Here is a 26,630-nt window from a genome sequence, read left to right as displayed (position 1 = left end):
AATGACCTATGCAATCAAGAGACAGGTGAATCCTTAGCAGGGAAAGGAGTCTTACTTTTAAGGGGAACCTACCAATTCTTTAGTTTGCTTTCAGGAAGTCTTACTTGGTAAGAGCTGCCGCTGGGAAAACGTGATTTTTGCCAGATTCATGATAGCCTTGGCCCAGTTTGGGCTAGTTCCCCTCCCTCCCACTTCTATGCAAGTTATGCATAATAAGACATAATTGAATTGCTCCCTTATCCCTCACCAATCTGAATTTCAGGATTCAGGCTGTCCAGATATGGGGAGGAGACTGGCTATTGGACATTATACTGGCTTTGATTGCTCCACTTCTAAAATTTCTCTCGCTGTGCTTTAATACTGAATGAACATGAAAAATTTGTATTCTTTGTTTAAATATTTTTTTATTGATTTCAGAGAGGAAGGGGGAGCGAGAGAAACATCAATGATGAGAGAGAATCATTGATAGGCTGCCTCCTGCACCAGGGCCTGAGGCCGCAACCTGGGCATGTGCCCCACTGGGGATCAAACTGCGACCTCCTGGTTCATTGCTCGGGGCCCAACCACTGAGCCACGCTGGCCGGGAGAGAAATTCGCATTCTTTATGTTAGAGCTACGGCTACTGATATGCTTGTATCAGGGCGTGCCTCTGCAGACCGAGGAGATGAGACCCCGATTGTCACACCATGAAGAAATGTAGAAAGTGGTGTTGCTTCAAGAAATATCCTTGAACTAAATCTCCTTTCCCCATTCCTCCAAGCTTCCGCAGGTTCACCCGATCCAACAGTGTGACGACGGCAGTGCAGGCTGACCTGGACTTCCACGACAACCTGGAAAACTCTCTGGAGTCTATAGAGGACAATTCGTGCCCGGGCCCCGCGGCCAGGCAGTTCTCCCGGGACGCCAGCACCTCCACCGTCAGCATTCAGGGCTCAGGAAACCACTACCACGCCTGTGCGGCCGACGACGATTTCGACGCGGATTTTGACCCTTCGATCCTGCCTCCCCCGGACCCCTGGATTGACTCGATCACCGAAGACCCCATGGAGGCCGTTCAAAGGTCAGTGTGCCACCGGGATGGCCACTGGTTTCTGAAGCTTCTGCAGGCGGAGCGAGACCGCATGGAAGGCTGGTGCCAGCAGATGGAGAGAGAAGAGCGGGAGAACAACCTGCCGGAAGACAGTAAGTAACACCGCTGTGCACATCTGTCCGCGCGCGCGCAGGTCTGGGCGCACCTGGCGTCTTCAGACTCGGTGGTTTCCTCCCGGCCAGATGCACGTGTCCAGCCCCGCAGGCTAACCCTACCGCAAGGGGGCGTGTGGGAGCGCCGGGCGATCCCACGGAGAGTCCAGCCGCCCCTGGGCGGCACGATGAAAAGAGACCCTCTGGTTACACCTTCACTCGCTCTAGATCCGTAACTTGTAGCACCTAGAATAGATCCTTTTCTCTCTGAAGAGCACGAAGCTTCTCTGCCCAGCGTGGTTCCTCTCCCCCGAGGTGTTACTGAAGGGGTAGCTGATTCTCGGGAAACTAGCAGTGACTCTGACTCCTTTCAAGGTCCACAGAGACGTGTGCTTTGGGCATTTATAATCTTACAGTTTTATTACTTTCACTAGCAGGCGATATTAAAACAAGGGTAGCAATGTACAGGCCGGTGAGAGGCTCAGACTTACTGCATTCTTAAGCCTGCTTCGCCTGCACTTGCTCGCTTACGTTTTAGGGAGGGAAACCTTCAGCCGCTAAGTTAACACGAACTCCCATTTAATGGCTTAAATCAAGTGATAAAATAAAATATGATGACTAAATAAATAATGGAGACCTCGTACACCTTTCTTTTCAAACTTGGCCTCTTAGCAACAATTCCTATTGAAAACTGACAAAGGAAAAATGGCAAGTGACGGTGATTTCGAGGCACTTTTCAACAATTCTGAAATTTGATATAGTTTACAATCATTTTAATGTTGTGCATTTATTTTCCTCTGAAAAACTATTATTATATGAATGGTGGATCTTCCAACTGATGAATCAAAGACATTTAGTGGTAGGCTTGCCTTCTTTTTGTGTGGGAACAGCTGGAAGAGCATTGTCCCAGTGTGGCTTTTCGACCTATTTTAAAAATCAGTGTTTAACTTCCTATTATGAAAATTTTAAAACATGCACAGAAATAGAAAGTTTAATGTAAGGAACCCCCATATGCCCATCATGAAGTGTAACACTTGGCCAGTCTTATCTTCTTATTTCCCCCCACTTACTGTTATTTTTGCCAGATTCTCTTAAAAAAAAAAAAAGAATCTAAGGCATCATGTCACTTCACTATGTATCTCACACTGACACGGACTTTTTTTTCTCTCACATAACCATCATGCATTATCATCCCCAACAAAAATAATAGTAATTTCTTAATAATTAGACTGAGAGCCTACTATAAGTCAAGTTAAAAAGACTTACTAAATACAGTGGGGCCTTAACTTACGAGTTTTTTTGAGATACCAGCTGCCTCTCCTGATTTTTTGCATTGAGTTGATAGAGTAATTTGAGTTAACGAGCTCCTTAATGAGCTCCTTAACGAGCTCGGTCTCGGAACAAATTAAACTCGTAAGTCAAGGCCCCACTGTAAGCCAAACTCACTGTGTCAAGGAGCAGTAAGTTTTCCATTAAGGACGTATTTTTCAATGAAAACTAAGCCTGGGAAATAAGAGTAGTTTGTGGGATTTCCTTTCCGTGTCCACTTTCTTGCTCACATCTTTTCTCTCTGCTCCTGCCTCCTGCCTAGACCCTGCCAGCCAGATGACTAGCTTATTTGTTATCCTATGAGCAGGTGAAAAAAATCCATAAATGGGTTTCTGTAACATTCATTAGATTCTTTCGTATTATGAGTACAAACAACTTAGCAGTGGAAAAATTAATCTCCTCGACACTTGCCCCAAAGAGTCAGTGCCGCTGGGGGCTCACCTGAGTGTTGATCCACAAGCAGAATTAGCTTTTTGCCCTCATAGCAGGTCGATGAGGCGCCCGGAGGAGCAATGGATGGGGAGAGGTTTCAGTAAGAAAGCCTTAGCAGCTGCTTCGTGGTCTCTTTCCCCCATGTGGCATACCCAAAGTGCACTAGATTTTCTAGGAAAAATCAGTGTTTCAGGAGCTATGGCCTTTGAGTGCTGCTCCACACAACAAGCTGTCTTTCAGATTTCAATCCATTCGTGTGGGACTCATTCTACCTTCCTGGTTGGCTTTCGGTAGGACCCAGGGTAGCTGTTCATCTGATGTTTCCTTTTAACCTGAGACTAGATCTACTTCTCTCAACCCAGCTTCAAAATGATGTGTTGTATAGACGTTGTATAACTATTTTGGGAAATCTTCCTTTAGACTAAAAGAGCCATGGAAACTATATGTTGATGTATCTAAAACAACATATTTCTGACAATCATGTCAGAAAACCAGGTTCTCATCTTGCATTTGGGACAAAAGAAAAACATTTTTGTATTTTGAAATGTACATGACTGGTAAAGTCCCAAAATAATAAACACAAAGGAACTACCTAAACATTAGCTGTTCTATAACTTTATATCAGATGTTATTTAAAACATTAATTTTAAAAAAAAAGATTCTGTGTTGATTTTTAGAGAAAGAGGAAGGGAAAGGAGAGAGAGAGGAACATAGATGTGAGAGTGAAGCATTGATCAGGCTGCCTCCCTCCCCTACACTCCCAAGTGAGGATCAAGCCCAAATCCTGTGCATATGCCCTGACCCGGAATGGAACCAGCAACCTTTTGATGCATGGGATGATGCTCAACCAACTGAGCCACACCAGCCAGGGCAAAACATTGATTTAGAATTAGGAATTATAAACCTATTCCATATGACGTGATTTTTATTATGATAGTATTCATTATAACACAATTTGTTCTAAAGAATGATAATTTGCTGTCTTTGTACATGAAGGTGCCACCATCCCACCATTAATAAACTGTACTTCTTGAGGGTGTTTTCTTCAGGATAATGATTAATTTTTTCAAGTCTACCTCTTCATTTTATGAGGTTGCTGCCTGGGATAGGGGAAGGGTATCAGGGTCATGGTTGCAGAATGAGCAAAGATGACTAGGGGTGGGAATACTTTTGGTGCTTTGCTTTAAAGTACCCAACTGAGTAAATTGGCCTTAGATGAGAAGTATGTGATGAACCCTTCTTCACTGGGGACTTGGCCTCTCTTTGTAGTTTGAAACATATTTTAATATCAGAACCTCCTTTTCTGATTAGAAAAAAATGCACACAACACCCACAAATATAGCAGGAGGAACAATGAAGCACCCCTGGTGAGGGCCCGGAGGACTGCCTGCTTAGCTTCTACCACCCCCAGGCCAAGGTGCCTAAAAACATACCAGCCCCCTCTCCCCAAAATTCTGGAATACAGTTTGAAAGTCAATGGACTATAATGAAAGGGTCAAATTATTACTTTTTTAAAATATAACTTTATAATGTTAGATCAAACTGTTAACACAAAGTTTAGAGATCAATGCACTTTACATGTGGGTTTTAACATGTACAAAACTAATCCAAATTAGTGACATCTATTTGTGTAAGCCCAACTAGTTTACAATAGACGGCTCTTCCTTGAGTCTCAGTGTGGGCCTCACCTGGAAGTCTTTGTGGAATGTCTCCCCTCAGGCTGGGTTGGGTGTATTTCACTGGTGCTTCTGTCATAGCCTGTGCGTGTCTCTATCAGGTGTTTCCAACATAATTTTATGATAATCTGTGTATCTCTCTCCTCCACTGAAAGTGAGCTCTCTGAGGACAGAAAGGATTACTGTCTCATCATCTTCCTATTTGCTAGCACATAGCAGAGGATCCATGAATGTGTATTTGAGTCCTTGAAGTAGTTTGAAAATTTTGTTTTACAAAAGTGTTTTATCTAACAAAACATTTCTTCCTACGTAGCTAAAAAAAATAGTGCGTAACTAGCAGTTATTTTTGTCAAGAGATGGAAGGGGTGTAACCTTGTGCGCGGTGATGAGCCCTTCTCACCAGAGTAAGGATTTGGCAGAGAGAGAGGCATTTACCACAGAAACGGGAGATTGGACTGTTGTGTTGGTCGGCTGGATGGTCTAGATGAGCCCTGTGTGTCCCTTCCAGCTCTTGGGACGCGATTCTGTTCTGCCAGCATTTGAAGGCTTTTCTTTCTTTTGTGCTCTGGGGGGTACAAAACAGGAGCTCCTATCTACTAGCATTCCCGCTTTCTAAATAGTGTGGAGGTAAACTCATATGCTCAGGTCAGAGACGACAAATTTTTTTTTAATTTCTTAATTGATTAAGTTATTACATATGTATCCTTATCCCCACATGACCCTCCCATCCCCCCCACTCATGCCCTCACCACCCTGTTGTCTGTGTCCATTGGTTAGGGAGATGACAATTTTAAGTGAGGCAGATCCAAGGGAGGACATGACCAGAAAGCCCAAGCAAACCTCACCGTGAGAAGGGAGAATATAAGCACACGAAAGACTATTCATCTTGTCCTTACAATACCCCGGCAGAGGGCTGGAGACTTTGACAGGTGTTGTTTCATTTGCCCTCAAAACAGCTCTCTGGCAGTGTCTTGTCCAAGGTCACAGAACACAGACGTGTCTGATGGAACAGATACAACATGAATAACAGTTGACAAGATAATAATACTTTGTTGCTGGGTGCCGTCCTCTAAAGCTCTCTCTACATATCTCTTCCTGGTGTCTTGGCAACCACAATTCTGTTCTGATAACTGGGCCTGGAGTTGTACAGGGCCTTTGTTTTACTAATTCTCTAATTTAACTTTTTTTTTTTAAAGGAGTGGGAAAGAAGAGGGGTCAATCCCGTTTGACAGGCATAGCCAATTTCTAAGTAACCAGCTTAAAAAAATAATCTGTGTACAGCAGAAAAATAGCTTGGGTGCATGGGCCAACCACAGCTGTGTCTACCTCTTGGTCAAGCCGCCGTTTGTGTCCTTTGGGTCCTATACAAGAAGGGGCTCTCTCCAGGGTACATGAGAAGGTGGCTCCTTCACAAGTCCCTCCCATGAGAGCTAGTCTTCAAAATCTTCATGGAAGATAAGAAGGACAGGGAGAGAAAGGAAGAGTCTACCATACTGTATTTGCTTATTTATTTTGTGGGACACCATCATTATCCCAATTTTATAATCTTTTACAATGTTCGATGAATGTACTTAATGTTTCTCTGAATTGTACACTTAAAAAATTGTTAAAATGGTAGATCTTATGTATATTTTATCACAATAAAAAAAAATCCCCCTTCTTTAAAACTAGCCTAGCCAGTTTGACTCAGTGGATAGAGCATCAGCTTGTGGACTAAAGGATCCCGGGTTCAATTCTGGTCAAGGGCATATGCCTGGGTTGCGGCTCCATTCCCAGTGTGGAGTGTGCAGGAGGCAGCCAATCAATGATTCTCTCTCATCATTGATGTTTCTATCTCTCTCTCCCTCTTCTTTCCTCTCTGAAATCAATAAAAATATATCTTTTTAAATGTTTGCAACAGCCAAAGGTAGGTAGAACAAGTATGCTATCATCCTGTTCATAGTTACTCATTATGCTTATGAGAATGTAAGGTATTTTTTAAAATGTCTTCCTGAATTAAAAATACAATTGAGCCTTGAACAACACAGCTTTGAACTGTGTGGGTCCGCTTATATGAGGATTTTTTTTCTTTAAAAAAAAAATGTTTTTATTGATTTTAGAGAGAAAGGAAGAGCGGGGGCGGTGAGAAACATCAATCAGCATGCACCCTAACAGGGGACCGAACCCGATACCCAGGCATGTGCCCCGGCAGCAAACTGAACCTGCATCCTTTTGGTGCATGAGACAATGCTCAACCGAGTCCCACCGGCCAGTGGGAGGATTTTTTCCCCAATAAATACCTGACTGTTTGCAGTCTGTGCCTTACAGTCTGTGGATATGACTGTGTGCATTGATCTAGTCTAGGCCATTTTATATTAGGGGACTTGAGCGTTCACGAATTTTGGTGCTGAGGTCCTGGCACCAATGGCCCACAGATACCAAGGGACAACTAAAGTTTTGGGGGAATCAAAAGTTATATGCTGCCTGGCCGGTTTGGCTTAGCGGATAGATCATCAGCCTACGGGCTGAAGGGTCCCAGGTTCGATTCCGGTCAAGGGCACATGCCCTGGTTGTAGGCTCCATCCCCAGTGTGGGGCGTGCAGGAGGCAGCCAATCAGTGATTCTCTCTCATCATTGATGTTTCTATCTCTCTCTCCCTCCCCCTTCCTCTCTGAAATCAATAAAAATATATTTAACAATAAGTAAAGTAAAATGACCAAATAATATCACATACTCTTTCTAAAAAAAAAAAAAAGTTACATGCTGATTTTCAACTATAGGGAGTTGGTGCCCCTAATCTGTACGTTGTTTAAGAGTCAACTGCATCGTATGTCTGTGGCAGAATAGAAGGAAGGGAGGATGAGTTAGGAATAAAACCTCTTTGCTCAATGGGAATTCCAAGTACAGATTTGAGCTTGGGTGTTTGCAATCAAAGAAAGGAGCCATCCAATTTTAGATAATTATCCAATTATCAATTATTTTATGATGCCATTATCCTCCCTCTAACAGCTGCCTCCTAGGGCTTTTGTTTTGGGCACTCCCTCCGGGCTGGAAACACTCTGCCGGGTTACCTGAGGCTGGGTATCGCAGGGCAGAGGGAAGCAAGCACGTGCAGTTGCCCAGTAAGCGCAAGCTAGCTTTTGAAAAGTATAACTCTAAATTCTCCGGGTGTGTGGAGCTATTCTTTTTCCTGATAAAACAAAAGCAGAGCAAGGACTTTCGTTCTTGTTTAAACCCTCATCCCTAAGAGTCGATAGTGGGTTTTTGGCTCAATAACAAAATACTGAGAATCTGCAGGGAGTGTTTTCCTCCGAACTGTGGCAGCTGACAGAATGCTTGTCCCTGCAGCACTTGACGTAAAATGATACAAGCTTTTCTCAGACAATGAAGCCCTTGTGAGAAACAGCTGTCTGGGGGAGATGGCTCAGTGCTATTTGACAGTGGCTTGTATGTTCCATAGATACGTCTGGTCTTATCTGACCGGGAAAGAAACGGCCAGATGGAACTGAATGCTTCTAACTAGGAATGCTGTCTACCACTGCGGGTGAAAAACATAGGCTCGGGTTTCAGTGGCCCTCGCATGGAATACTGGCTGATTGTACTTGGAAATCTATCTTTGCCTCCTGAACTGTGGACGGCTTATATGGGGAATTTTCAGGCTCTATCTGAAACGAACTGATAAACCTAGAGCGTGTGCAGGAGGCAGATTAATTCCACTTTAATTTTGCCTGGTAATAGCATCCAAGTTAGTGAAACTTGGCCCCGAGTCCCCCAGAAGGCTTGTGAGCCTTGGCAGCCAGTGTGGGATTGGTAATGAAACCTGAAATGGGGTTTGCCCGGTTTCAGGTTGAGTTACGGAAGCTGTGCACAGTCATCATTGTGACCGTCTATCGGTGCCATCGCCAGGCTCGCTCTGCTCGGTGTCGCCTGTGGCATGGCCCTGCAGCCTGTGAAACAGTGGGTGGCAGGCAGAGCAGCCCTCATGGTTTCTGCAACTCATCTGCCTCAGGCCCCTGTGTATTTCTAAGCCGGCAGAGGTGGGTGGTGCATCCTAGCTACTTTCTGTTTTAGTCTCATCTTACTTTTGGAGTAGCCTTCAAAAGGTCCCTCCCCTTCCTCCCGACCACACACACACACACACACACACACACACACACACACACTATATTTTTTTTTTCAAGGTCTGGCCAACCTGAAATTAGTGACTGAGGAGGAAGTGAAAGTAATAAGAAGGAAACAGTGTGTAATGTGACTTATGTTTCACTTTCTAGAATGTAGAATGCTCAGTTCATTTTGCTTTGCATTGCCCTGGGCACAAAGAGGACATTACAGAGCATGCCTCTGTGGGTGTGTTTCCCTGGGGGTGGTCTCCAGGCTGAGGGGAGCGCTGAGGCATGACGAGGTGAAGTCATGGCAAGCTGAAGGCAGAACCAGGCCTGGACCAGCTCTCCTGCTCCCTCGGCCAGCGCTGTGCCCATCATTCCAGACAGGAATGAGTGCCCTCCTTCCTGCACGGCAGCGAGGCGGAGAGGACAGAGAGAGGGGCTGACTCATGGAGCAAGCTCTCTAACAATAACTGTTTCTGTGGAATATAATTACAATGGACTTCAAACACAGCATTGCGTTCTTTTCTTCTCTGTTACCAAAGGAAATGCTAACTAACTTCATTTCCTTCAGCTTTCAAAGGTTCAAAACTTGTAGTTAACTATGTGATGCGTATGATGTTACTACTTTTTCCATGCTGATGTAAATTGAAATAGGGGTTGGAGCGTAACCACCTTTCACGAGTAAGACTCCTGGAGTAGGAACTGGGGAGAAAAAAGTAAAATTAGCTGAGTTCTTGAAAACTTGCTCTTTACAAACAAAACAGCACCCCCCCCACCCCCCCCACCCCCGCTGCCAACCACCACCACCACCGTGTTTTACCTCTGTGGAAGCCCTGGTTTTCATCTATGGGAAAATTTCTACTTGTGAATCTCCCTCTTTGTTCATTAGCCATCAAGTTTCAGCTACAAAATAAATAAATAAAAGGAAAGCACTCTGGTTAAATGCAGAGCAGCCCCTGTCAGCCGGGAAGGAAACATCCACGTTTTCTGTGGAGACCTGTTGCCCCCAGCAGCTCTGGGTCAGGACTGTTGAGAAGCAGCTGGCCAGTTGGTTGGAGAAATTCTGTCCCACGAGGTCACACTCGTAAATAAGAATGACTCCACATGGATAATCCCCACAGGCAGTCACACAGATTCAGTCGGACGAATCCACGGGACTTTAAAATAAGTGGGTTGACCCACTTTTTAAAAATTCCTTTTTCCTCCTTTACCCATAACGTTTACAACATTGAGAGAGAGAGAAAAGCCAGGGGAGTACAAAGAACTCAAAACCTGAGGATAAAAAGGTTTAATTCACACACAGTTATATCCAACTTATTCAAAAATGGCTTGGCTCGTCCAGCCTAAGTCAGCACAAACAGTATAAGAGAAACCAGAGAGGAATAGTCCAGCCAAGACTATATTACTAATGAATTCATCAAGACTATAACTTTAGACCTGCTAAAACCTTAAAGAATCAGAATAGTCAAGGCCTGGAATGTTGCAGTTAATGTATTTTTCTGGTTAACATAAAGTTTGTAGATGAGTCAGTTAATTTTGAAACATGTTTTGTGGGCACAGTCTATGCCATGAAGGGCTGGTCTCCTTTGGTTAGAAAGTATGACCTATAAATAGATGATGCTGGGAAGCACGTGGGAAGGGAAAAGACGGAGATGTGCATGGGAATTCGAGGAGCATTGCGGGGGGGGGGGGGGGGGGGTGTGAAAGGAGATAGGGCTTTCTGCAGGAGGTACACCTGAGCGACAGGCGAGGGGAAGGGTGGGTAGGCACCAAGGCAGGAGGCATCCCCGGTTTAGTGTGCAGCCTGAGCAAAGACACTGAGGAGAGAGGCAGCTTTGGATTTGGGGACCTGGGGGCCCAAAGCACCGAGAGAGTGGGCAGAGGTCAGGCTGGGCAGGTGGGCCTTGTCTGCAAGCCATTAAAGGGAGTTTCTGCTTATCCCGTGGATGATAGGGAACCGTGGAACAGTCTCAAGCATTAAAATTATGAGATAAGAGGCTGCTCCAGCTCCCTTAATGAAAGCAAACCTCTGCCCTGGCCAGCATGCTCAGTGGTTAGAGTGTTAGCCTGAGCTCCAAAAGGTCACGGGTTCAATTCTGGGTCAAGGGCATGTACCTGGGTTGCAGGTTCCACCCCTGGCCCTGGTGGGGGCATGTGTGGGAGGCAACTGATGCGTCTCTCTCACACTGATGTTTCTCCCTCTCCCTCTCTCCCTTCCTCTCTCTCTAAAAATAAATAAGTTATATATATATATATATATATATATATATATATATATATGTTTTTAAAGAATGCATATATTGCCAAAACCGGTTTGGCTCAGTGGATAGAGCGTCGGCCTGCGGACTGAAAGGTCCCAGGTTCGATTCCGGTCAAGGGCATGTACCTGGGTTGCGGGCACATCCCCAGTAGGAGATGTGCAGGAGGCAGCTGATCGATGTTTCTAACTCTCTATCTCTCTCCCTTCCTCTCTGTAAAAAATCAATAAAATATAAAAAAAAAGAATGCATGTATTAATTATGCCTGAGGATTTGAAATACTGATTTTGACTCAGCAAAACGTCAGGCATTTCCCCAAAAGAAACAGTCCTTTTTCACTCTGCTACCACAGCACACTAAACTCTGTGCAGCTTTGTCACGGATTCGCTTGTGGGTTAAAAGGAACGGTTCATTACCTTTACTCCTGTGCTTTTTTTACCCCCTTCTTGTCCCCCAACCAAAAAAAGTCACTCCGGGAGGTTGGTGGGGGGGTAGGTATAACATCTTTTAAATATCTGGGGTTTTGACTGAATGTAGCCAAGAGATTTAAAATCATAGCTCTCACAAAAGACCCCCACACCCAAAATAGTCTTTCTCTGCTTCTCATTACATGTATATTCTTTAAAAGAAACACCAAAATTTGAACCTTACACCACCATCCCTTTCAAGTGATCCTCCCCGGTTTCTCCATTGTTTTCACAGCTGAAATTCCTTTGTGTGACAATGACTTAGCGGAGATGTGCTTTGCTCTCCCATCGGGCTTGGGCTGCTGAACTTCTTTAAATTCCCCCCACCCCCACCCCTTGACTTGTCATAGCCATTGCCCTTCTATCCACGTGTACCACCTAGAAAGTGTTGATAAATGAAAGAAATCACCATCAAATAGCTTCACTTTAGGAGTTTCAGGCCTAGTTTTCAATAAGTGTTGAGAGAAAGGAACACAACTGGACCAGAAGTGAGAAGACAGGGATCCAGAACTGTGGGGACCCGGGGAAGGCACGTCTTCGTTTGGGCCCAAATTTTCCAAATGAAATTATATCTGCCCTGCCTCACCGGGTCCTAGGAGGATCAAATTAGTTGTGCGTGTGAAAATGCTTTGAAATACAAGGTAATAAGATAAATAGAATTTTGCTGGAACAAACAGTGATAGCCATCTGTTGTGGGCTGAGAGGTTTCTAGCATTATAAATGGGAGAGTTAATAAAAAGGTACCCACTTTTTAAAAAATATATTTTATTGGTTTTTTTACAGAGAGGAAGGGAGAGGGATAGAGAGTTAGAAACATCGTTGAGAGAGAAACACCGATCAGCTGCCTCCTGCACACTCCCCACTGGGGATGTGCCCTCAACCACGGTACATGCCCTTGACCGGAATCGAACCTGGGACCCTTGAGTCCGCAGGCCGACGCTCTATCCACTGAACCAAACCGGTTAGGGCCCACTTTTTAAATAGAAGGAATTTAGTTCAACAGTGTTTATGGCTGTTGTCCTGTACTTCCATTGAAGGCTAGACTAACCAAGGAGCTGGGAGGAAAGGAAAGGGAGAAAGGGATATAAAAATGCACTGGCAGGTGCTAATAAAACCCCTGGGGAGAAGCAGACTTACCGATATAAAAAGAGTGACACAGCAAGGCAAGGCGTATTATATGATGAACTATTACACAAATAGATAGTATAACTCATGGTTGAATGTCATGCTTGGGTATGCAGCAAAGATCATTATTCTGGAATGTGCCTTAAGGGAGATGGGAGGTAAAAATTGTCAACTACATACAGGGTGAGCAATCTGGAAAGACTGTATGGACCAGAGTGTGAAGGAAACCAACTAAATGGAACCCCAGCAGCACATCTTCCCCCTGGCGCAGCACAGGCTGGAAACCTCCCATCTGACTTCAGACAGTCTGCTGCCTTAAGCTGTGGGGTCTCAACTGTGCCAGTGGATTTGCCCCCGACTATCGCTCTCTCGTTTACACTCCAACGACCCTTAGCTGTCACCTTTCTAGGACGAGGGGGAAAACCTTCATAAACTCAGGGATAGGCTGGACTGTTTGTCTAGTCCAGTGGTTTCTTCTTGAAGGGAGGCTAACGGGACAGAAGTGGCGTATACTTTATCTGTAGGGCTTTATTTCATTGCAGAGAGAGAGAGAGAGAAGAAAAGAAACACAAATTAAGAAGTGCATTTTTAAAAATTGTTTCTTTAGGGAAGAACATATACATAGATGTTTGCCATTTTGCCCTTTCTACTTTCATGTATTTTAATTTTTTTCCAAATAAAAAACAGTGGCATTTTCAAATGATGACTACTAAAACAAGCTGTTGCCTTGGCTGGGTGGCTCAGTTGGTTAGAGCATCGTTCAAACATGCCAAAGGTTGCAGGTTTGAACCCCGATCAGGGCGCATACATGAATGAATGAATGCATAAATAAGTGGAACAACAAATCTCTCTTCCTCTCTTTTTTTTTTTTTAAATATATTTTAATGATTTTTTACAGAGAAGAAGGGAGAGAGATAGAGAGAGTTAGAAACATCGATGAGAGAGAAACATCGATCGGCTGCCTCCTGCTAATCTCCTATTGGGGATGTGCCGGCAACCCAGGTACATGCCCTTGACCGGAATCGAACCTGGGACCTTTCAGTCCCCAGGCTGATGCTCTATCCACTGAGTCAAACCAGTTTCGGCTCTCTTCCTCTCTTTTAAATCAATCAACCAAAAAAAAATCAATAAATAAAATTATACAACATGCTGTTTAGTCCAGAGTCCATTTTCATATTGCAACTGATACCATCTCAAACCGTGGTTTTTATTTGTTTGTTTGTTTGTTTATTTGTTTGTTTTCCATTTCTTAAGAGAGACCAAGAAGACGGAATGTTCTCTAACCACCATTTAAGGAATTCACTGTCCTTTGAATTGCTCAATCATACTCAGCTCCATCTGATCACTTCAAGTCATCTAGCAAATCCCAAACCTTTAAGTCTTGTTTTTCTGTTTCACAGTCTCTCCCACTATCCCTCACCAGAATGTAATCCACGAGGGCAAGGCTTTATCTTATCACCATATCCTACCATCCAGTACAGTGCCTAGCACATCGTGTGCCCTTAATAAATATTTGCTGAATGAATGAATGATTGAATTCCCAGAACCCACAAGGACTGTCCTGCTCCATGAAAACATAATTTGAAGGTTGGCCTTGCCCACCCGCTTTTGCATAGACCCCACACTTTTAGGCTCCTCTGGCTTTCTTGGCCATGTCCCTGAGGGCCAGGCCAACCCTATGAAGTTAACTGCTGCCATGCTACAGTAAAATAGTGAGATGCAAGGCAAACCCTGGAAAGATGCACTATCTCTAGGCCTCTTCCAGAACTTTCTAATACCAGGGTGGGCTGTTTTATACACATGGGGAAAGCCCACAGCTTAGTTTCTGTTGCTCCCTTATACTTCTTTTCTTAGAATCCCTGATCAAAGTCTTTTCTTTGCACTCTGCTGAAGGATGGTATGGAATGTTTTAGAGTAGTTTCTAAATAACATTATAATGGCTCTTCTTTATCTCATTTCTTTACCAGCATTCAGCTTTATTTTCCCTAGTGTTTATTTCCACTGATGTTTACCACATGCTGTTTATTAGTTTTGTACTTCCTTAAGGCATCTGTAACAAATATGAAATTTACTTCCAGGAGAAAAGAGTTATCACACCAAGTTTGTGTCTAGTGGACAAACAAAACGGAACAAACTTCATTAGAACTTCTTCCTTAAAAATTAAAATGAATTTTTAATTCTCTGAAAAAGAAAGCATGCGCCCTACCTGGTTTGGCTCAGTGGATAGAGCGTCGGCCTGCGGACTGAAGGGTCCCAGGTTCGATTCCCGTCAAGGGCACGTACCTTGGTTGCGGGCACATCCCCAGTAGGGGGTGTGCAGGAGGCAGCTGATCGATGTTTCTCTCTCATCGATGTTTCTAACTCTCTATCCCTCTCCCTTCCTCTCTGTAAAAAATAAAATATATTTAAAAAAAGCAAAAGAAAAAAAAAAGCATGGAGGTCAGAGAAGTATGAGCTATCATCTGCTTGTCCCACGCCCTCCCGGTTCATATTTCCCTCCTGACCCAAATCGTCATCTCCCTACCCTGGGCCCAGAAAAGACCATCCCTTGGACCCAGGAAATGCGAATAATCCTGGAGCCAGTAAGACATTTCCACTCAAGGAACATGATGGCAAAAACCTGGGAAACAGAAGGACCACACTCCACCCCAGGTATTTTTGCTCCAAATCTAGGGTTCTGGCCAAACCATACTGAATGAAGAAAGATGTCCCTTGTTTTCCTTGAGAAGAAATCCGAGTTAGTCCTACCCACCACGGTTGGGTGTTGCCTGGATGACTGTTTGGAGCACTTCTTTCTCCTCACTGGAGAATCACCGTCTTAGCTACTCTTATGGTAGTCTATTACTTAGCGCAGGTATTCGGCTGTAAGTGAGAATCTTAGTGCAAAGTTTGAGGAACATCAGAATTGTTTGAGTTTCTATGCCAGTTGCCTGGAGCTAAGCGATCCCAGGCAGCCCATTGGAGACTTAGGTATTAGATCTAATCTCCCATGATTCATTCTGAAAATTGCTGGTGTCAGAATCCTCCCCTTCAGCAAGATAATTCAGGAACCTCGGAGTTGGCCTAAAGCCACGTGTTCACTTAGGAAGTGCCTTCTCAGACCTGTCTCAGCTCTAGGACAGGTCATCAACGCACACACCCATCCCAGGCAACCAGGGATCATCCAGACTTTGGTTTGTTTCCTCTACTCTGTGTGGGGCTCACAGTTAGAGGAAGTGCAATGTCCTGGCCCTAGGTGATAATATGCATTTATTGAGTGCTTGCTATAGGTCAGACACTGACCTAAACAGTTCGCATATAGTACCGCTTTCAACTTTAACAACAACCCTACAAATAGGTACCCATTGCTCCATTTTACATGTGAGAAAACAGATTAAGTGACTGTCCAGGACGTGGCTGCTCTCAGTGTTGGAGCCAGAACCCTTGGCCTACTCAGGGCCTGAATTCTTAACTACTGTGGTGCGCCTGTGTCTGCATATGCTGTCCCTCTGCTTTTGGAGTGTTGAGAAAGGGAGAGGAGGCCTCCAACAACCGATCAATCCGTCAGAGAGGAAGGGACTAGCCATCTCAAAAGAGTGTAAGCAAATTGGAAAGAAGTAAAAACTTCGCCCTGAGCAATAGCTGCCAGTCGACTGTCCAGGGCGGCCCCTCGCTATCACTGAGTAGGCGAATTCCTGCACTTCAGCTGTTTGGCGTGACTGGTGACATATTGGAGAGTTCGTCATCGCCCTGAGTTATGTGTGTGGGAATGCTGAACTATTAGAGGAGTGCCCATGACTAATGTGCATTACAAACCATTGGCTAGCCTGGCAGTTTTAAACAGAAGCAGATTTCTAGAAAACCCGGGGCCAAAATGAAGTTTCTTTTTCTTCTGTTTCCTTCTCCTCAGACTTTGTGAGGAATGAGGTCAAGGAAGGGAGACCTGATCCCACTCTGAGTCTCAGGCTCTGCACACCCATAACAAAACCACAGCAAAACCATTGCTTCAGTCCTATACTGTGCCTCCCCGGGAGGGTTTCTGAGCAGGCCAAGTGCACTTTGAGACGTGCCCCCTCTGGTTTCCTATGAGCAAGCAGGGTGCCTTCTCCCCTTCCTTCCCGGCAGGGAGGGCGTGTTGAGAGCTGCCTGGTGGCAGGGCTCCAGCAGTGCAGCTGTGCCCTGGTCCCCACCGGCTGGAGGGAGAGCCTTGGGACAATGCAGACCTGAGGACCGCTCCGTGCAGCGCCCCGCCCGGTCTCAGCACGCCCGTCGGTTGAAAGGTTCTCGCCTTAGACTGCACAGAAGGCAAGAAGTGGCTTGCAAAGGGGCAGGGTTTCAGCACCGTGCAGAGGGAATTAAACCCACGTTAACAATAACATTGGGCTGTGGAGTGGAAAAGCTGGGACGGGGCTGGCGTTCCCCAGGCAACAGTCTGAAAATGTTCACTCCTTAGAAAGTCTTTCCACTGGCCAGTGGCTCTTTCCTGACAGTACCAGAGGCAGAGCTCCGGAAAAATAATGAAAGCTATGGCTGGAACATGGTGAGTGCCAAGGGGTCCCCCTCCGAGACAGGATGGCTTTTCTTGTGTTTGGATTTGGGTTAAAAAAACAAACAAACTGGCAGACCCGGATTGCTGACACAAGTAAATCCATAACTATACGGGCAAACACTTGCAATTCATCCTTGCAGTAAAAGGAAAAAGCAAAACAAAACCGTTTGCCTCTTCTCTTGGTAGCGTCCAGTGCTGTGGTGGAAAACGCTGTGATCCCTGAGAAATATGCATGATGAGCACGTGTTTTTCCCTCAGTTGATTTTATGCTTTAACCTAGGAGCCTCTGTTACATAGACCAGCGGAGTAACGACCACGATTGGGCTGTGTGCACGTGTGTGTGAGCACTGTGTGTGTGCTGTTTTCCCCAATTATTGCAGCATAACTTCCTCTTTGCTTTGCCAGACCAAATCTCAGCAATGAGACATAATGTGTAAACTCCTTGTATGTTTGCTCTTTTCAGTTCTAGGGAAAATCCGAACGGCAGTGGGCAGTGCCCAACTTCTCATGGCCCAGAAATTCTACCAGTTCAGAGAACTGTGTGAAGAAAACCTGGTAGGTAACATTCCCCATCACTCCCCTTTCCTGCTAGTACCATGAGAAGAGTGTGTTATCAAGATTGGCCTGATTTTGAACCAAGTCAAGGCCCATTGGACTCTCTTGGAATAGAGTTTTCTGATGAATCTTATTATCTGCTCTTAAAATTAAAAATACTTTCATGCTTAAAAAATCATAGAAGAAAAAACCCAACTAATTTAAAATTCCATCTCCTGCTCTATGGTAACTGAAAAATCCCCATTCTCCTGGCTTTCACATGGCATCTCTGATTTCATTATTCTTACCAAAATAGGGACCACATGGTATTTCAAAAATAATATTACAGAAAACCATTTTGGATAATGAGTTTCTTTCTGAAATAGCCATCAGTTCATATATCCTTATCAGAGTTCTCTGTTTTAATTCAAGGGCCAGAGGTGAAGGGCATCACAAAGTGTAGATTTGATCTCCCTGAGACACATGGATCCTTCTTAGACATACCAGAACAAAATAAAGCAAAACAGGCACAAAAGCACCACTGCCAGCAACATTTTAATACAGGGGCAAGCGCTTCCTCACTCACATATGCCCTTTTTAAAAACTACTACCAGCTCTACAGTCATTCCACAGAATAGTTTTTATTGGCCAATTGTTGGTCAGGCTGGGTCTAAAACAAAGATAATGAAAAGCAACTTGTTTATCTTGTTGAAAGCAAAAACATTCTTATATGCAATCTAATTGGCCCAAACTATGATTTCAGAGTTTTAACCACATCTTCTTGTTAACAAGGACAAATAAAGACTGAAAAGGATTTATCTAGACAGGACTCGGCCAAGAAAAAACAGGAAGCATGCAAACGTTAGTACTCTTCCATCCCTCTGCACCAGGCCTTTCTTTTTGAGATCTTCCTTTGGAGCTATCTCTTCCCTCCTACTCACCATCCTCCCATCTATAATTTGTCTTCCCTTCCCTCAGCAAAAATTACCTGATCCTTCTTTCACCTTCCCAGAAATTCTATTCTGGATTATAAGATAATATGTATTAGTAAATGTATTGATAAGTGACTACCACAAATACTTTATTGAGCTTCACTTCATACCAGGTACAGAATTCCCGCTAATTCGTGAACTTGGTAATGTGTCACACATCTTAATTAACATGATTCTTTGTTCTTTAAATGTAAAAAAGCACGCATAAAGCTATACTTCTCAAAATGATTGCTAGATACCTGGAGCCCAATGTGTACACAGTGCAGGGCACAGAGCATGCCTTTTTAAAGAATTATACTACAGGCAAGTATATTATGTAGTAGAATACTAATATTATGCAGATTTTGAAGATCAAATTGCAGACAAAACGTTTTGAAAATTTTGCAGATATCCAGGAAAGGTTAACCTTGTTAAAGCCATCTTTTGATGATTCCTAGCTCCTAATGGGCTCACATTCCTTGGCCACTAGAAGAACTTAGGTGGCAAAACATGAGAAGCATGTTAGAGGTAGACGGAAGCGGAACCACACTGTGGGCCAAGGGCCATTGATGGCCGGTCAAACCATGTCCCAGGAAGGAAGGTCAAGAGCCCACTGTGTCAGACCTTATGGAGCAGCTTGTGACATTATTTCTATGATGGTTTTATGGTTGAGAAAAATGGGCATGGAAAGGCTACGTAACTTGACCAGGGCCACATGGTAAGAGGCTGCACCAAGATTCAAACCTCAGTCTCTTTGACCTCAATCCCTGTAAATCCACCCACCACCCTACTTATCCCCTAGAACTGGAGCTGCATTCTTACCCTGGTGGAGGGACCTGAGGCTGACCAGTCAGCTCTCCCTCCTCTGCAGCAGGAAGCATGGTGACCTGGTAGTGGCATTATTTAGGTCTACAAAGCTGCATAAGAATGACATTAAGATTAGTCACATCCAGACCCAGTTCTCCTGTCTTGAGTTCTTACTCTGACAAAGGGAACACTTGAACACCCACACATTATCTAGACTCTCAGGCATAGAATGAATGGATGAGAGTTACTTTTTCCCCAGTAAAACTAAACCAAGGAACCCAACCCCCCCCTCATCTTTTTACACTCTTTACCATCTCTGAACCCTAAGTGGCCTGGTTCAGACTAAGGCTAGTACTACAACTTCTTCTTGTGCATGAGATGTCACATGACCCACTGATTCAGAGACTGGCTGGGTGCCTGAACTCTTTCTCTCTGCTTCCTCTTCTATCTCTTTCATGATATGGGGGCAAAGAGGTTTCTGGTGAGGAGGGAACAAGTTGCCCAATATACAGAGTCAAAAATAACTCTGCCTATTGAACTATCATGTCATGCACTGGTGCACTGAAACAATTTAGCCAATGGAGCTTATGACCTAAAAGACTTTAGTGAACTCCAGAATATGAGCAATTTAGTTTTTGATCATCAATAAGATAAGGAAATATATTGTGAGACCATAAACTCCATTTGAGAGGTACTTTGTCCAAACTATTATCTGTCTTTCTGACCCTAGATATTTAGAAACATTTTTTTTTTTAGTTCACTAAATCAAAATGTTATAGAGAAACTCATTAATTCAGGTGTCATTAGCACAGATTTAATACTGAACCAAATGCTTACAAACTTTAGAATTTACTTCTTCCAATGAATTTCAGAACTATGGGTAGTTTTAGAACTATAAGTTTATAAAAACATCTTTACTTGTATTTATTTTGAGTCTAGACAAATAATGCTAATTCATTCAAAGGGCTAAAAAGTTCTTTCCAACCCATTAATTTTGATGGTCACTGACCTTACACATTCTGAAATTCTGATATCATTTCTTATGAGGGTTGGTTTTAAAAGAAGAAACTGGCCTCAAGTTATTATACAGCATAAGGTCTCACAGTCTTAGTTGCCTGAATACTTAGAGGTAACCAAAACTGACCCCAGCTATAAACATCTGACATACGGCAGCTCCCACCAATCTAATGCTTTAGCCACTACTGCAGGTAGTGATTAACAATGAGCATGGCACCTTCATTCTCTTAGTTATGTTTTTTCTGTCTTAGATCATAATAATTTGTGGTTCATACTTTCTAGTACTTGGAAGGACATGTGGATGGAGGCAAAGAAAGCCAACCCTTAAATACCAAAGATTGTTCAATATTATCTAGCAAATGGATCACTATGGACTCTTTGTGTATGTGTAGATATGTGTTCCCACATTTGCCATATTATGTTACGGTCAGTTTAACAGTGGTTCTCAACCTTCTGGCCCTTTAAATACAGTTCCTCATGTTGTGACCCAACCATAAAATTATTTTCGTTGCTACTTCATAACTGTAATGTTGCTACTGTTATGAATCGTAATGTAAATATCTGATATGCAGGATGGTCTTAGGCGACCCCTGTGAAAGGGTCGTTCGACCACCAAGGGGGTCGCGACCCACAGGTTGAGAACCGCTGGTTTGAAACAAATTCATTTCCAAATGATTTTGCCAAAGTATTTATATGATAAATGACTTCCTATATTTATAGCATCTTAAGTGTTAAACATATATTTTATTACTCCTCATCTGTCTTCCCTAGTATTTCACTCAACATTAGTATTAAAACAAATCATATTTTAGATTATGTATCTGTTCTCTGAATAAGTTAGGTAGCAGGTAGTCAAATATCAACTCTAATATACTGTACTTTTTTCAAAGATGGTATTTTCATTTAAATATGGTATTTTATATGCATCTTATTGTAGATCATACATTCTGGATTTTCAAATGATTACTCTCCCCATACTTTGTACTGATTGATGTTGCATTACAAAAGAAGAGTTTTACAACCTCGGCATTTGAAAGTCAAATGGATGTGTATATAAATTACCATTTGTAGTTGCCTCTAAAACAAAAAAAGTCAAGCTCATAGAAACAGAATAGAAAAGTGGTTGCTGAGGGCTGAGGGGTGGAAAAAATAGGGAGAAAGCTGGTAAAAGGGTATAAACTTTCAGTTAGGAGATAAATATGTCTGAGGATCTAATGTATAACATGTTGATTATAGTTGGTAACACTGTACTGTATAACTGAAATTCACTGAGAGAGTAGAACTTAATGTTCTCACCAAACATTTTTTTAAAAGGTAAATATGTGAGGTAATGGATGTGTTACTTAACTTGATGGAGGGAATTCTTTCACAATGTATATCAAATTATCATACTGTACATTTTAAATGTCATTATTATTTGTCAATTATACCTCAGTAGAGCTGAAAGTATAATTTTTTAAATAACCATTTATAAATTACTATAAAATTACCACTTTTATCTGAAAACCAAAAGGAACTCACTCTCCTTCTGTTGTTTGAAGTATTTGAAAATGTTACTTTGGCCCTGTGCTTGTTGTCATGGATCGCCTCTAAAGCATGAATATTCTTCTTTCTCTGTACAGAACCCTAATGCTCATCCAAGGCCCACCTCCCAGGATTTGGCGGGGTTCTGGGACATGCTGCAGTTGTCCATAGAAAATATTAGTATGAAATTTGATGAACTCCATCAGTTAAAGGCCAATAATTGGAAACAGATGGATCCTCTTGACAAGAAGGTAGAACAATGTAGATTTTGTATGGTTCATTTAAAAACCTGCACAAACATTGGACAGTCTAAATAGGCTTCTGCATTCAGTCTTGCTGTTTACAATGTGAAATGGAGCTGACATCATACTAATTTCATTGTAATGACAATGTTTACATAGTAATCATTTGGGATATTATCTGTAATATGTTTCAGGCATATTTTTAAAGAAAAACCTGTCTTTGTGAATTGGAAAATTGGGAATGTGGCTTTTTTTTTGTTAATTAAACTTTAAGTTAAACCATTTTAGTCACTGGAAGGAACTGCCTCCATTTTGCTTTTTAAACTAAAATAAATGACATATTCAGTGCATGATTACATAGAGCAAGAGTTCAACTTCCTTACAGCCCTAGGATGTGTTTCTGAGGAAAATAAGCCCTGAAAGCTAACTGACTTTGATAATCCTTTCATAAATATAGGAATAAAGAAACCACTGTTGTTCAAGTCTAAAAATATACACACCATCGAGTTTCACAGTAATCAAAAATGTTGGACTTTTTCCTTTATAAAAGAGCTTACTTTTGGTTTATTTGCCTTGGGGAATATTGCTCACTGGGTTCCTCATGCAGCCGTTTAGAAATAAAGACTCAAATTTTTTACTTTAATTTATAAATTACAATTGTCACATTGGACTATGGTGGTCCCACCAGGCTCACACAGGTATACAATGTCCTCCCTAGGCTGGGCTGTCAAGCACCACTTTTGTAATGTTTTGCTTTCCTCTGGCCTGAGGTCAAATAGTTCCAAGAGATTCAACTACAAAAATGACTCACGGTTATTCCCCTGAAGCACTGGTGGCCCTGACCTTTTCAGATCTCCTCACCTATCAGAGAGCTCATGGCAATCCAGTCCATTCTGTTGCTGCCCATAGTATCAGGATTCTCAGGGTCAGTGGGCTCCCAGGAGAAATCCAGTCCCAGGGGACAGGAAAGCAACACTATCATCCTATCCCTAATTTCCAATTCTGTCACCCGTCAACCTGAGGGTTTAGTGTTAAGCATCAAAGTACCATTGGTGTATATGTGGCCTCCCACTTGGGAAGCCAAACATGTGCACTTAAGCTAGCTTGTTTTTTTAAATCTGTGTTTAAAATTGTCAGCTAGATAAGCTTTTGAATTGTTCTTATTTTTTTAAAAAACCACTACAGATGTACACACACATCCATCTAATTTCCCACTTGTTGATTTTTAAAAAATTATTGTTAAAATATATAATGTACACAAATAGGAAAATATGACTGAAAATGATCAGTATTCATACTTTTAAAAATATACATGAAGTTGTTCAACAATGAAGATTTTTAAATGTCCAAACTGAGTGATGCTAAGAAATGATATATGTAACTATTGACATTCGCACAGTAAATCATTAGTTAACTTGATTTCTAAATCCTTACACACTTTGTCCATGATCAGAGCTTTTCATCATCCCATGCACTTTAGGGGGGGAAAAAAATGAATGAGCACAATCAGAGTTGGCAGAATACTGTCTGCGTTCTGTGCTTCCTTTTCTGTCCTCTGGGCCACCCAGACTCCCTTACACTGCCTGCGGGCCCCACTCCACTGTGATAAGTTTAACTAGGCTCCACCCATGCCAGCAAGGAGGGACCACTGTGACCAGCATGAGTGTTAAGGCACAAGGAATGCGCTTTGGAGAATCATAGACTCTACACTTTAAGATACTTTTCACATTTATGACACACTTCACATTTATTTACAAGGACCGAGGGTATTTTATTTAAAATGAAAACATTCACATGGACCATTTCGCAGCCTCAGTTTATCATCCTTTTCATAAGAATCCTTTCTGGTCTAGATTTCCTTCTTTCCCACTGGCATTTTTTTTTTTTCTACTGAAGTCATGAGTGGCTTTTGTCTTTGCAATGGCATTTAAAAATACCTGTTTTATAGTTTGCTGTTGCTAAGGCAGGTGAACTCTTTCAGTCCCGTGTTAAGTTCTCACAATGTCTGTCCCTATGATTGGAATAGCTCTCTGGGCCCCGGAGTGCCATCCCAGCAGGATGTTTTAGAGCCGTTTTGGAGCTGAGAGTGTAGGAATTACCCATGTCTTCCCTCCAGGGTGACCCTGGAATGTATATTGCTGTGTGTTTGTGTGTGGTGTGCAAACGGGCGTAACTCACTGAGGCATCTACAAAGCTAAAGGAACACAGTCTTATCGTCTCTTCCTCCTCATTTGGCTATTTAGGCTTGGGTGGGTCTGGGGAGAGGGCGGTGATGCTTTTAAACTCTGAACCCAGCTCACAGCAGCTGCCTCGCCTCCTTAGAGGGGGTGCAGAATTCTAAGCTGCTGCTGTTGCTGCTGCCGCTGCAACCCTTGCCCATCTCTGGCCGCCGGAGGGGTCTGAAGCCTCCAGCGAGAACCACTAAACGTGCCGGGTGCGCAGCCTTTCAGCAGGGGGCCTTTAAGTCCCCGCAGCCTTTCTTTGGAGAGACCTAGTTCTGCAGTCCAGCCTCACCCTTGGCCTTAAGCTTACCGGTATATTTTTTCCCCCTGCATCTTTTGAATACCCAAACCAGAAAAATGAAGAAAAAGTTATATGCAGTGTGCAGATCAGAACTAACCACCCCTAGGTTAAAAAAGAAAAAGAAAAAAGTGTGTTCTAACTACTGACCTATCCCAGTTTCCCCCACGCTTGTCCTGAGAAGCTGTGTAATGTCCTGAACCTTCTGCTTTGATCAGGAGAGAAGGGCCCCTCCTCCAGTGCCAAAGAAGCCGGCGAAGGGCCCCGCGCCGCTGATCCGGGAGCGCTCGCTGGAGAGCTCGCAGCGCCAGGAGGCCCGCAAGCGCCTGATGGCCGCCAGGCGCGCCGCGTCCGTCCGCCAGAACTCGGCCACCGAGAGCGCCGAGAGCATCGAGATCTACATCCCCGAGGCGCAGACCCGGCTCTGAGGCGCCCGGGCGCGCCCCCGCGGCGGCACCCCAGGACCCGCCGACCCGCCCGCCGCCTCCCCCGGCCCCCTCCGCCTCCGAGCCCGTCCGTCTCTGAGCCCAGGGACTCCCGCTGTCGCGGTGTCGTGGTCCATCTTGCAGGAGCCGCCCCCCAGGCACCCCTCTGCCCGGACCAGTTGGCCTATGTTATTCACCGAGCTTCGCCACCTGTACTGATGCGCCACCTGCCTCATCCGGATAGGCAGCCCTTTCTTTTCTTGGCAAAACCAAGCACCTGTGTAGAGATAGCCCCTTTAAGCCACCGCCATCCTCAGTTCTCTCAAGCTAGTGTGTCCCTAGAGCTCAGCAATATAAAACCGTAGGGTATTTCAGAAATCCAGTATCACGGGGGATCCTTTGGGACTTAACCGTCTTCCACGTGAAAGGAACTAGGGCTCCGACCCCCTTTATTCCCCAATGGTTATTATTTTGCAAAGCAGATGGAGCACTTTATTTCCACCTCAGAAATCACGCCATCTCACCGGAATCCATGAGTGACAAACCAAGAGGGGACCGAGCTGGGCTGGGGGTGGGGGACCTGGATGTGTAGTGGGGAAGGGAGAAGCAAAATCTGCGGCCGCTGGGAGTACCGGCGCCGCTCACAGCTGCACAAACTGCCTCACTGATGCTTCATCAATCACTGCTTCAAATGTTTCAATCAGCAGAAGATTGTAAATTCGCTCTTTCAGGGAAATTAATCTATTCTGAAAGGCAATAAAATGAAGAAAGGCAAGGCAAAGGAAGCACTGAGAGTTTAAGATATACATAGGGATTTTTTTTTGTTCTATTGTTTAAAAAACAATTAGACCTGAAATGTTTCATCAACCTTTATTGTGTTATGTATATTATATTGTTGTGCAGTAGGGTCTTAAATGGGGAAAGTGTTGGTTCTATTAATTTGTTAGTGTCCATCCTGGGGAGCCTACCTAACACACCTGTATACGTACACATCTGCTTCTGAAGCGCTCTACATGGCAGCCAGGTGGTTTTCGGAGAAGCGTTTGGATTTTCCCATCATCCCCTTGAATGCTATACGGCCATCTCTTTTAACCTGTTAGTTCATATTGCTGACATATCTCTTCCTTTAGTCTTCTCTCACTACTATTCCATAGAGTCCGATCAACCCCTAGCATAAGGATTTTGTCCCACGTCAACCCAACAAAATAAATTTTCTACCCCAATAGACATGCCTCATTCCAAAGAGCTGCCACTCCTCTTGAAGTCCCAGGTAGTGAGAAAAATTTGACTTGCAAGGTTCAGCAACCACAAGGAGAGGGAACAGTCACGACGCACAAACACTGAAAGATACCCAGGCTTTTGGCAGAGAATGTTGATTGACATTTTTAGTCATGCTGGATGGGCAGTCTGCACTTTGCTGAAGTTCTTCGTAAATGCCCTTATTCATAGCAGTCAATACATTTAGAATATGGGGATCTTAAAGTATCACTGGCGTTTTACGTCCAGCT

The 26,630-nt window shown here is 43.6% G+C and overlaps 1 protein-coding gene across 15 annotated transcripts in view; it reads left to right on the top strand.

Annotated features, from left to right (window-relative positions):
• The window catches only part of DLGAP1 (DLG associated protein 1), a gene marked incomplete at its 5' end in the record, with an annotated part of 616,937 nt that extends 590,622 nt beyond the window's left edge, over window positions 1-26,315 (top strand). For 12 of the 15 annotated variants that reach the window (XM_081097407.1, XM_081097406.1, XM_081097403.1 and 9 more), the window contains 4 exons: window positions 761-1,182; window positions 17,546-17,637; window positions 22,034-22,186; window positions 24,916-26,315. In XM_081097407.1, coding sequence (XP_080953533.1) covers window positions 761-1,182; window positions 17,546-17,637; window positions 22,034-22,186; window positions 24,916-25,125 — 877 coding nt within the window. In that variant the 3' untranslated portion in view covers window positions 25,126-26,315. Of the gene's footprint in view, window positions 1-760; window positions 1,183-17,545; window positions 17,638-22,033; window positions 22,532-24,915 lie in introns of those variants that run through there. The other 3 variants (XM_081097398.1, XM_081097405.1, XM_081097404.1) reach the window with 1 other exon arrangement.
• Window positions 26,316-26,630: the final 315 nt, after the last annotated feature.

This window comes from Myotis nattereri, assembly GCF_964212035.1.
Source record: "Myotis nattereri genome assembly, chromosome: 8".
In the NCBI taxonomy this organism is placed as follows: Eukaryota; Metazoa; Chordata; class Mammalia; order Chiroptera; family Vespertilionidae; genus Myotis; species Myotis nattereri.
This window is presented reverse-complemented; position numbering and strand designations above follow the sequence as displayed.